An 11,601-nucleotide genomic window follows, 5' to 3' on the forward strand; every position below is an offset into this window, starting at 1 on the left:
TTGTTCTTTTAGGACATTCGAAATCAAAGAATACATCGTAAGCTTCGAAAAGCTGAATTGGCCAAACTTCAGCAGACCCTGAAGGCACTCAATGAGAAGGCGGCATTTTATGAAGAGCAGATTAATTATTATGACACCTACATAAAGACTTGTTTAGACAACTTAAAAAGAAGGTAAGTTAAATTCCTATGTCCGTTTGTGGTGTCCTGGTGTATAGGGGTGTCCATTCTTCTACAATCCTGGACAGTGGGGCTTGGAAGCAAACTGCTTGCTTTATTTTATAACCAAACACTAGAATCTCAATCTTGTGATTTGCTGCTGTGATCTAAGAAGTCAGAAGTGCATTTAGGAACTTTTGAATTGCCCATCAGCATTGGAATTCGAGTAGCTCAATTTGTTGTATTTTAAGCAAGTAGCTTTAACACCTGGGGAAGCACTTTCCTTTTTCCTTTTGTCTGTTTTAGTCAAAGGTGTCTCTGAACACTATGATAAAAATTAAGCTACTCTTGTTTTTTGAATGTTTACAGTAAATGATATTAATGTTAGATAACTCCAGGTGTTTGCTAACAGCGAAGACAGCCTAATGATTTAAAATTGCTTAGTGGGGCCCCTGGGTGGCTCAGTCAGTTAAGCATCTGACTTGATTTCGGCTCAGGTCATGATCTCAGGGTTGTGAGGTAGAGCCCACATTGGGCTCTGCGCTCAGCACGGAGTCTGCTTGAGATTCTCTTTCTCCTCTGCCCTTCCTCCACTAACCACCCCCCCCACTCGTGCTCGCTCGCTCGCTCTCAAATAAATTTTAAAAACCTCTAAAATTGCTTATGGGTTTACAAAAATATTATTGACATAAAAGACAAAATTTGGCAGTTGCCTATTATCCGTTAGCATACATATTACAGATTTTTTATACGCAATGTAGCCACTTTTAATGAGTATTCTTTGCTCATAATTGTTCTTACTTCTAGACTAAGATTGATACTAGTCGAATTTTAATTACCCATTTAAATATGTAATGCAATATTTTCACGTAATCCATGTAATCAAATTGACAGTAGGAAATGATGCTGTACAGAAAAATCAACTGCATTAATCATAGAAGATTTGATGAAGGGAGATAAGCAAATTTAAACCGCATCTATTTGGGCCCCACTAGCTCTGAATTTTAATTCATTTGCTTGCAGCCTGTAAATTACTTTTACTCTGTTCCTGGGAAGAAGAAGTTGATCAAGCTAATAATACCCAGAAGAAATAGGGTTGTTAGAGGGGTTTTTTTTAATATATTTATTGCAACTACTTGAAGGCATTTTACAAGCTCTGCAGTTGGGTGAGCTGGATTTGCATTCTAATTTCCTCTTAGATTGTGTGATCTGTGACCCAGCCCACTGAATGTCTCTGGAACTTCAATTTTCTCATCTTTAAGGTGGCAGGAGTACCAGCTTCACAAGCATTGTTATGAGAGCTAAATGAAACAATAAGAAAGGGATTTATTTATTTCAAAGTACTACGGAAATGTCAATTTTGCAAATGTGAGGCAATATTCATAAAGTACTTAGAACATTGCTGGCCACATAGTGTTTATTAAATAAACTAAAAAAGTCTTAATAATACCTTTACTTAAGAAGTATGCAGTTCAGGGCGCCTGGGTAGCTCAGTTGGTTAAGTGACTGCCTTCAGCTCAGGTCATGATCCCAGGGTCCTGGGATCGAGTCCCGCATCGGGCTCCCTGCTCTGCGGGGAGCCTGCTTCTCCCTCTCCCACTCCCCCTGCTTGTGTTCCCTCTCTCGCTGTGTCTCTCTCTGTCAAATAAATAAATAAAATCTTCAAAAAAAAAAAAAAGAAGTATGCAGTTCAGATTAATGAACCAAAGCTGCTTGCAGAATGACTTAATATAGCTACGTATTTCGACATGCCTGAGAAAATAGAGGACAAGTTTTATGAAAAATGTTAGTCTGTAATTCAAACTTCAGTCACTTTGAAAATAGCTTTCTCTTATATTTCAGTAGTGAGGTTTTATGGTCTAGGGAAAATTGTCACCTACTATCGCAAAATCTCGGAAAAATCTCACCTTAACTGTTGCAAAATAAAAAGTTTCGTATTCAGGGCAGTGGGGCCCAGTGTGAGCAGTGGTGGGCACCCTGACAGGGTTATTGCACCACCAGAAACCTCTGACTTTGCCATCATGACAACAGACAGTTTATTCTTTTGTCAGAAATTCTCGAAGATCAATTAAACTAGATGGAAAAGGAGAACCCAAAGGGGCGAAAAGATCCAAGCCGGTGAGGTACACGGCAGCAAAGCTGCATGAGAAAGGTGTCCTCCTGGGGATAGACGACCTTCAAACAAACCAGTGAGTGTGACCCAGAATCTACACAGAGCACAAGCGCCCTCTATTCACTCCCATAAAATCCGACTCCCTTCTCTTAGGTTTCTTGTGGCCTTTGAAGAGAGCTTCATTTGGTCTCTAGTCTTCCCATCAGACCCCAAACATCTGGTGCTGTGGGTTGTAGGAAGTGCTGAGCGGGTCACTGTGTTTCCCATGGCTGGCCCGGTGTGTTTGGATTTGCCCGCCTCCCCTTTCCCACCAAAAGGACTGAGTCATATCAGTGAGAATGAAAAGCTGCCTTTTGGTCTTGAATGATAAGAGTTATTTACAAGTGCAAAATAGTACCTTTCTCATTTCAAAGCCACAGATTGTGTGCCAACACCCGGGTCAGGGCCATCTGCGGTGTGCTGTTGGTGTGTGTATTTGACCTAGAGGGGAAAATGGAAACCCTCCGCTGCAGCCACGTACCACGTGCCAGTGGGTTCTCTGTGTTAAAGGGACCATGAGCCTTGTGTCCCATCACCGTTGGGGGGGAGCCAGACTCCCCATGTGCCCTCCTCTCCAACTCCTGCCTTCTCTCCAGAACTGGGCTCTATTCCACTTATCCCAGCAAAGCTTCTCTTGACTCCACCCACTCAGAGAACATGCTTCCTCATCTTTATAGTTTCTATAAAAGAAACCATCCATAATATTCAACTGGGTGGTTCAGTCGGTTGAGCGTCTGACTCTCTTGATCTCGGCTCAGGTCTTGATCTCAGGGTCGTGAGTTCAAGCCACACGTTGGGCTCCACATTGGGCGTGGAGCCTACTTTAAAATGAAATAAAGTAAAGTAGAATAAAATAAAATTCAACCGACCTCTCAGCGGTACAAGTCAACATTTAATCCTCACATTCTGTGAACCTCCTATTTCCAACTATATTTTATGATCTTTAAGAACAAGGATGACATTTTAATAGCATTTCTTTTATAATAAAGGACCTACTTCAGTGCTCTCAGCTACAGTCCCAACAAGAACCATTAAACCTAGGTTAGTGAGCAGAGTGGGGAAGGGGTATGATAGGAGGTTTGGGGGATTAGGATTTTCCCAGTGGACCTTGCACTAAGCCTGCTAACTAAGGATTCCATTAACTGGTGTCAGCTTTACACATAAATTTGCAGTTCCACATGTGTGAGTATCCCTTTCTTCACTAGGTTTAAAAATGTTACATTTGATATCGTATCTACTGAAGATGTGGGCATCTTTGATGTCAGATCCAAATTCCTTGGTGTCGAGATGGAAAAGGTACAGCTCAATATTCAGGTAAGCTGGGATTTCTGCAAAGTGGGGGTGAGTTTTATAATGTGGGGCATTTGTGCCTCCCCTGGCTTCCACCCTTCATAACAGTGATGTTCACCGGAAGACCCCTGCAAGCCTTATTTGCCAATATTAGCTTTTTAAGCATTGATGGTTTTTTAAAAAGCTCTGATTTTTCAAAATATTAGAACTTAAAATGCTTTTAGATGGCAAACCATAGTGGTCAGTATTTCTAAGGCATGTTTCCATTTTGAAGCTTAGAGGGTAAACATAGTATAAAAGTATTGAGAGCTATATGAAGGCTGGCAAGTTTTCTTTTATTAGGAACTTGGATTTCTTTCTAAGACTACATATGCCCAGGATTGGAACTTTCCTGACCTCATTTCTCCTTCTTTCTCCTTCTTAGAATCATTTTTACATTAGTGTATTAAATCAATTAAATGCTTAGGGGGCACCTGGGTAGCTCATCTGTTGAGCATCCAACTCTTGGTTTGGGCTCAGGTCCTAGTCTTGTGGTCAGTCATGGGATAGAGCTCTGCACACTGAGTTTGCTTCAGATTCTCTCTCCCTCCTGCTTGTGTGCTCTCGCTCTCTCAAATAAATGGATAAATAAAATCTTTTTAAAAATTCTCTCCCCCTCCGCCCACTCACACATGCATGCTCTCTCACTCTATCCTTCTCTTTCTCTTTCTCTCTAAAATAAATATATCTTTTTAAAAATATCTGTTAAATGCTTAGGATGATAAGAATGAAAGACACTGTGCAAAATAGTTATCTATAAGTAGAAAAATGGTGTCTGCAGTCTGAATTATTGCCTTTTACTCATAAGAACCACATTTAAGCTAAATATACTTGAACAAAAACTGAGACATCCAATTTCTGTGTCCAGAAAACCACCACAACAACAGAAAATGAAGGGAGTGTGCAACCAAATGTTTACTCCCAACCTCTTCTTAATCCTTAGTGTACGATCGGCTAAAAGAAGTATCTGGGGGGCCCCTGAGTGGCTCAGTCATTGGGCATCTGCCTTCAGCTCAGGTCATGATCCCAGAGTCCTGGGATCGAGCCCCGCGTCTGTCTCTCTGCTCAGCAAGGGAATCTGCTTCTCCCTCTCCTCCCCACTTGCGCTCTCTCTCGCTGTCTCTGTCTCCGTCTCTCAAAAAAAAAAAAAAAAAAAAAGAACAAGTATTTGAGTTTTTCTTTTTCACATAAGAGGTTTTAAATGGAAATAACACCTAATTACCTGGGTCCCAAATTACTTGTAAAATGGTTCCCAGGTACTCTGTGTGTATCTACACAAACCATCTTGATGAGCCCCTGCAAGTGACAAGTTCTAGCCTCACCGCCCGTGGAGCCAGTGGCCGAGAACCCTGAAATGACTTCCCCCTCCTAGGAGCAGATGCCAATCCCTTCTTTTCTGTCTAGCATTCCTTGTAGCTTAAAAGGAAAAATTAGAAGTGAATATGATAAGGCCATTGAGATAATGGAGTAAATTAGAGTGTAGAGAGAAAATGAAAGATAATGTGTAATTATGAAAAGTATATATAAGTACACAGTATTGTTTTCTACCTTATTTTAAATGTCACTAAATGTATCCGTCTAACTATTTAACTGAAAAGCTTGAGTGACCCTATGTACCACTTAGATAAATATGGGAAGAGAAAACCATCTGCTCCAAAGTGGATTGTCTTGGTTAGTCCTTCTTCTCTAGAAGTGGCAAAGACATATCATGTGTTTGTCAAGAAGGAAATGACCCAAGGCCAATCAACATCAACTGGACAGACGAATTCCAAGTGACCAGGAGACACCTGTTCAGACAGGCCTCAAGAATTCCATGGGACTTCCTTTGAACAGTGGAGCAGATACCAAGCTTCACATGCTCCTTTGTTAAGGATTCAGTATGCAGTAGGATTAGCTATTCACGCCGTTCATCTATACACGTAATTGATTGCGAAATGTTACTGCTTAGCTGCCCCAGATTTTGAAAGTCATTAACATATCACCAGGCTACCTACATAATTTGCAGGGCTTGATGCAAAATGAAAATGTACAGCCCCTTATTCAGAATTATTGAGAATTTCAAAATAGTAACAGGAGAGCATTAAACGAAGTGCAGGGCCCTACTGATCATGGGACCCTGCGCAGGTTAAATGCCCCAGTAGCCAGCCCTGCATCTAATAGCTAATAAAGTCAGACTTCTGTTTATACAGAAGGCCTTCAGACAATTACATTATCACATGAATTACCAAAGAGGACATGATGGCCAGGTCATTAGTGTGAGACAAGGCCTGGCAACAGGACAGAAATTTGTAAGAGAATTAAGGGAGATCGCTTCTAACATTATTTCTAGGTCTTCTTCTCCCACTCTTTCCTCAGTTCCTAAAGATTATATCCTAATTAAATCCTATATGTATTGGCAGTATACCTAACAAAAGGGTGCGACCTAAGTGAAGATGTTCTCCTGTCACAGATAATGGCCAGTGTTCATCAAGGGCTACAAGGTTGACTCGCTTCCTTTCCCAGATGAAGAACTGAGAGGTTCAGAGAGCTCGTTATACAAGAGGCAGCTGGAGTCCAAGTTCTTCATCACTCGGCTCCATTGCCCCTCTCACAGGATTCCAGTTAATCCTGACAAGGCATGGGTGGCTTACAAAGAGCTTGTGGACCTTGATCTCCTGTGCCCAACAGCACGCCTGTGAAGTAGGCAGTGTTCTCACAATTTGCACACACACAAAATACAGAACTTCAGAGAGATTGTGTGATGTTGCAAGGTCATAAGATAGCAAGTGGTGGGGTTAAGTCTCAAATCTGACCTTCCATCCACAAGTTCGGTCATTTCCTTTGCTCTCCACGTTGGGGGACCATCTGATTCCCCTGCAGACACCTGCAGGTGTCTCTTACTTAGAGCTGAGTACAGTTGGAGGTAATTGAAGAAGTGGAGAAGGAAGCTGGGAACAGCCGAAGTTCTCTCAAAGATGATTCCAACTTCTTAATGGAAGTTAAGCAAGTGGCCTTGCTTAATGTAGATACAAGACATTATCATTAAGAACCAAGAAGTTTCCAGAGCTAGAAACAAGAAAATGAGGTCTTGGGTATTAGTCTGTGGGAGTTCAAGAATGATATCTTCTATTTGGGAAAGACCTCCCTGTCCTGTGGTGTTAGGAAACATTGCTGCTTATCTCATGCATATGACTGGTGTGACACATTTACTAACTTTAGCAAGAGGTGATTTCCTTTGTTTATGTGGTGGCAGAATGATTGACTTGAGAATAAGGACTTGTTCTCAATACAGGAACAGAAGTAATTTGAATCAGGAAGGATTTGCTTTATACAGGAGTCTCCACATTTCTATCACACAACTTCAGTACATAACATGATCATTAATGCCCATTTGTACATACTTATTTATAAAGTATACATGCCCTTACTACTATACTCTATAAAATATATATACAAAATATAAACGTTTAAAGAATGATAAAAAATAAGAATAAATAGGAGTTCTCATATTCTTTTTGCTTCCCAAGGAATTGCCTTTCTTGCTCCACTTTTTTTTTTTTTAAGATTTTATTTATTTGACAGAGAGAGACACAGCGAGAGAGGGAACACAAGCAGGGGGAGTAGGAGAGGGAGAAGCAGGTTTCCCGCAGAGCGGGAGCCTAATGCGGGGCTTGATCCCAGGACCCTGGGATCATGACCTGGGCCGAAGGCAGACGCTTAACGACTGAGCCACCCAGGCTTCCCTCTTGCTCCACTTTAGAAAACACCACTGTTCTAAAGGCTAGAACCCATCTCGCTTGAATATTTATATTTTGAATTTTTCGATTAAAAAGTATAATTACATATCTGATATTAATTTGATGATGGTTTTCTGTTATACAGTGCTTATCAATTCTAAAAATCTGTTTTCTTTCACTTAGGTAAGTGATTCTCAAAGTATGGCACTCAGACCAACCATGCCATCATCACATGGGATCTTGTTAAAATGCATATTCTTGGGCCTCACCCCAAAGCTACAAAGTCAGAACTTCTGGTGGATGGGGCCCAGCGATCTGTGCTGTAACTGGCTTGTGTTTTTAACGGGATGATTTTGATGCACACTCCGTAGTTAGGTCAACTGAATCTTATTTTTGTTGACAGATTCTTCTAGAATGTTTTGTAAATGTGCAAAATGACAAATTTGAGATTTAATGATGATCTTCACAATTTCAGGATTTACTTCAGATGCAGTATGAAGGAGTAGCTGTAATGAAAATGTTTGATAAGGTTAAAGTGAATGTGAACCTTCTCATATACCTACTGAACAAGAAATTCTATGGAAAGTGAAGTGCCTACAGAAATTTCATGGAATCTGTATCATCTGGATTAAGAAATGAATCTGTTTAATATTTTTGTTGTTAAACATGATTGAAATCACTGCTTATAAGTGTGTGGTTTTTTAAAAACAAAACAAAACAAAAGAGACCAAAACTGTTCTGAAGAATGTACCCATGTGCCTTTTTGATAATTTAATACTATGGTAGAATAATCCAAAAAAATGAATTAATGTAAACACTTCCACATTATACTGTGGTATAGGGACTCTGATTTAAAACTTTGGACCTTCTGTGATTTGTTTTAAAGTAGGGAGAAAATAAGTTTAGTTGACTAGAGACAAATCTGTAAACCTATTTTCCTATGAAAAAAATTTTAAATGTCCCATTTGAATAATGTAATTCTTCATAGATTTTTTTTTTTTTTTGGTCTGTGGAGAAATAGAAACCTAATTATTTGTAATGAATTATTTACACAGATATTTAGTTCTAAGCCCTACCTTCTGGGAGTTACCAATTTTAAAGAAGTTTTGTGCAATTCAATATGAAGTTTTTATAGGTAATTGAAAGTGATAATACAATAACACTTTCTGTATAAAAGTATATATTTTATGTGATTTATTCCTACTAAATGAAGTGCACTACTGCCTCATGGTAAAGACTCTTGTTCCAGAGCCTTTAAGTGACTAAGGAACACCACGGTAGCGATCCCCCCTAAGCCCCCACCGCCACCCCTCACAGTTTATTTGAATACTTAAATTGCGCCTCTCAATTTTTTGTAATGCGATAAAAATCAGTATCTAGATGGTTTTTAAATGTATTCTTTGAAAATTGTTTTCTGTAAAATAAATGTTACTGAATTACACAAATTTGGCTTTTTAGTTGTCTTAATCTAAATCTGTTGAGTGGGTAGAAGGTTCTTGGTGGGGCTTATCAGGAAAAGAAACAACATGCCTGTAGCTGTACTTCGTAAGGTGCAGAGTAAACTGCTGTGACCAAGAAATCCAAAACCCTGTGGCTGGAACAAGAGAGAAGTTTGTTATTGTCAAAGTCGGCAGTTCAAAGGTAAGTGATCAGGCCCACAAGATTATGTAGGGCCCAGGCTGGCCATTTGGCTCTCTCCTTATCACTGATTCCCAGCCACAGAAGAGGGAAAGAAGTCCAGGGCATGCATGTTGTTTTAAGTCACTCGTGTCACTTCTGCTTACATCCGATTGGACAAAACTTAGTCATGCTGCCACAGCTAGCTTCAATAGAGGCTGGGAAATAAGGTCCCCAACTAAGCAGACAGGTACCCAATCAAAAGCTGGGGTAAGGGGTGCCTGGGTGGCTCGGTCCGTTAAGTGTCTGCATTCCGCTGAGGTCATGATCCCATAGTCCTGTTTCTCCCTCTCCCTCTGTTGCTCCCCCACCCAGCTTGTCTGTCTGTCTGTCTGTCTCTCTCTGTCTCAAATAAAATCTTTAAAAAATAAAAAGCTGGGTAAGAGGGGGCTGCTATTACTGAAAGAGTGATTGCTGGAGACAGGTTAGCTATCTCAAGACATGACCATAGTAATCCAGACTCTCAGGCTGGAACCCCCTGACACTTGTATTCTGTTCATTGATTCAACACACTTTATTTTCCACAGGGATTTGCAAAACATTGAGAAAGTGTAACTTATGCACATTTGACACGAATGAACTTTAAGTGTGAGGCCAACAGAATTTGGAAAGTTCAAAGTTTTAAAAGTAGAATCTGCCCTTTTAGTGACTGTTTCCAGTTGTACATATTTTTAACAAAGAGAAAATGCTCTTTGTCAAAACAATGCTCAAAATAGTGCTCACTATCTTAACAGTTCATGGATGTGTGGGGGGTGTTAATGCATTAACGTTAACGTTAACACAGACCTTCATACCTAAAAGGAATCAAATAAACATACGGTTGCTTAGGTGTCATCTTGTGAATAAACCACGTCCTCCCTGAAGCTACCTGACATGAGGAACAAGAAGAGCCAGGGACAGTAGGAGGTGGGTTAAACTTCCTCCCTTGTGCTCCAGGAAAAACTGTTAATGGAAATGTGTCAGAGGAGCCAAAATTAAGGGGAAAATGTTGGGAGGCAAAAGCTAACCTTTCACAGTATCTCTGAAGGGAGTTTGTCTTATTGCAACACTGAGCGTCATGTTTGAATGTTGTCTGTATTAATATAGACCTTTGTACCCTGCCAGTACCCTCAAGGAATGGGGTGAATATTTTCCCTCCGTTGGCCCACAGTATGAGGCTGTTGTTGAAGATACTACCAATGGCTACTTGAGATCTTTAAAGCACATGAATGAATGAGTAACCCAGAGAAGGAGAACCGTGATGAAGAAGCGCGAACAGGAAGAAGCCAGTGGAGGTAAGGATGTAGAGACGGTTGCCGCCAAGGCGCATGCCCCTCCCAGAAGGACTGAACCCCAAGCAGGGACAGGTGTACCTTATAACCCTGAGCCACTCAAGACTCCTAACCTTTGTAGGGGAGGAAAAATTTTCCCTCCCTCCTCCTGCGTTCGTGGCTGAGACGCCCTGTAATAAAAAATTATCAAGAGAAAAACAAATACCAGTTTAAAATTCATGCCTCATGTATACATGGAAAATGCCCAGGAACACTGAGAAAAACTCCTTAAAGCAGCCCAAGCCCCCGCCTTAGAAGGATGTTGGGGAGTGGGGGCCGGGGGAGGGACGGCGTTGCACTTCAGGGGAAGATGATGAGAAGAGGAAGAGTTTGGTGAGATTGACCTTGCCTGGAAGATAAGCCAGGTGAGTAAGTGATGTCCAGCAGTAACTCTCTTCCTGGTACAGCCTCCCTTTCTAAAGCAAATTTTCTTCATAAATGTAAATTGCCATTACAGAAGGATAACTTTTATTTTCAGAGCTTCTCTTGTGTCAGCAGTTTCACAAAATAATCACTTCAAAATAAGACATATGCCAAAGAGGCCTATTTTATTTATTTATTTTTTAAAGATTTTATTTATTTATTTGAGAGAGAGAGAATGAGAGGGAGGAGGGTCAGAGGGAGAAGCAGACTCCCTGCCGAGCAGGGAGCCCGATGCGGGACTCGAACCCGGGACTCCAGGATCATCACCTGAGCTGAAGGCAGTCGCTTAACCAACTGAGCCACCCAGGCGCCCCGAGGCCTATTTTAGAATGACACATTCTGCTACCCTTCACCAGCCTCGTCCCCAGAGCTCATAACTCTCCTTATTCAGTGAGAAGAAAAAAATTTTTTTTTGCTTTTGAAACACTTAGCAGTTGAAACTCTAACTTGATTAAGTCTAAAGCTGACTCCTTTATTTTGATGTATGTCTAGCCATCTTTCCAATATTATGAAAACCGTCTTCCATTGGAAGGTTGAGAGTCCGTGCTCCCGTGAACTCCACTTTTAAGCACCTAGACATTAAAAAGGCAAAAAGGACTTAAGCTGCATTCTAGCTACTCTCAAAGGATGTGTTCTAGTAATCTCCAACAGAGAGAAAACCTGTGCATATTTTAATATTCTGGAAGTTTGTGGTGAAATAGAGACCAACTCAATGTGACCAGTGTCTGACATGAAGTCGTTGAAAGACCAGAACCATAACGTCTGTGTTAGTGTGTGTGGGTGGTTGGGCCCTAATTAGAGGTGCTATTCATGATGCAACTTTTACGACTTTGGCG

The 11,601-nt window shown here is 40.8% G+C and overlaps 1 protein-coding gene across 4 annotated transcripts in view; it reads left to right on the forward strand.

The window, feature by feature from the left end:
• Positions 1–8,878, forward strand: part of IQGAP2 (IQ motif containing GTPase activating protein 2) — a 289,473-nt gene extending 280,595 nt beyond the window's left edge. For all 4 annotated transcript variants that reach the window (XM_045896728.3, XM_045896738.3, XM_045896719.3 and 1 more), the window contains 4 exons: positions 13–173; positions 2,210–2,347; positions 3,516–3,624; positions 7,831–8,878. In XM_045896728.3, coding sequence (XP_045752684.1) covers positions 13–173; positions 2,210–2,347; positions 3,516–3,624; positions 7,831–7,944 — 522 coding nt within the window. In that variant the 3' untranslated portion in view covers positions 7,945–8,878. The remainder of the gene's footprint in view (positions 1–12; positions 174–2,209; positions 2,348–3,515; positions 3,625–7,830) is intronic.
• The last annotated feature ends 2,723 nt before the right edge of the window (positions 8,879–11,601 follow it).

The sequence above is a fragment of the Mirounga angustirostris genome, unplaced genomic scaffold (assembly GCF_029215605.1).
Source record: "Mirounga angustirostris isolate CCGP_5_RB_7025 unplaced genomic scaffold, mMirAng1.0.hap1 SCAF_7, whole genome shotgun sequence".
NCBI classification, from domain to species: Eukaryota; Metazoa; Chordata; class Mammalia; order Carnivora; family Phocidae; genus Mirounga; species Mirounga angustirostris.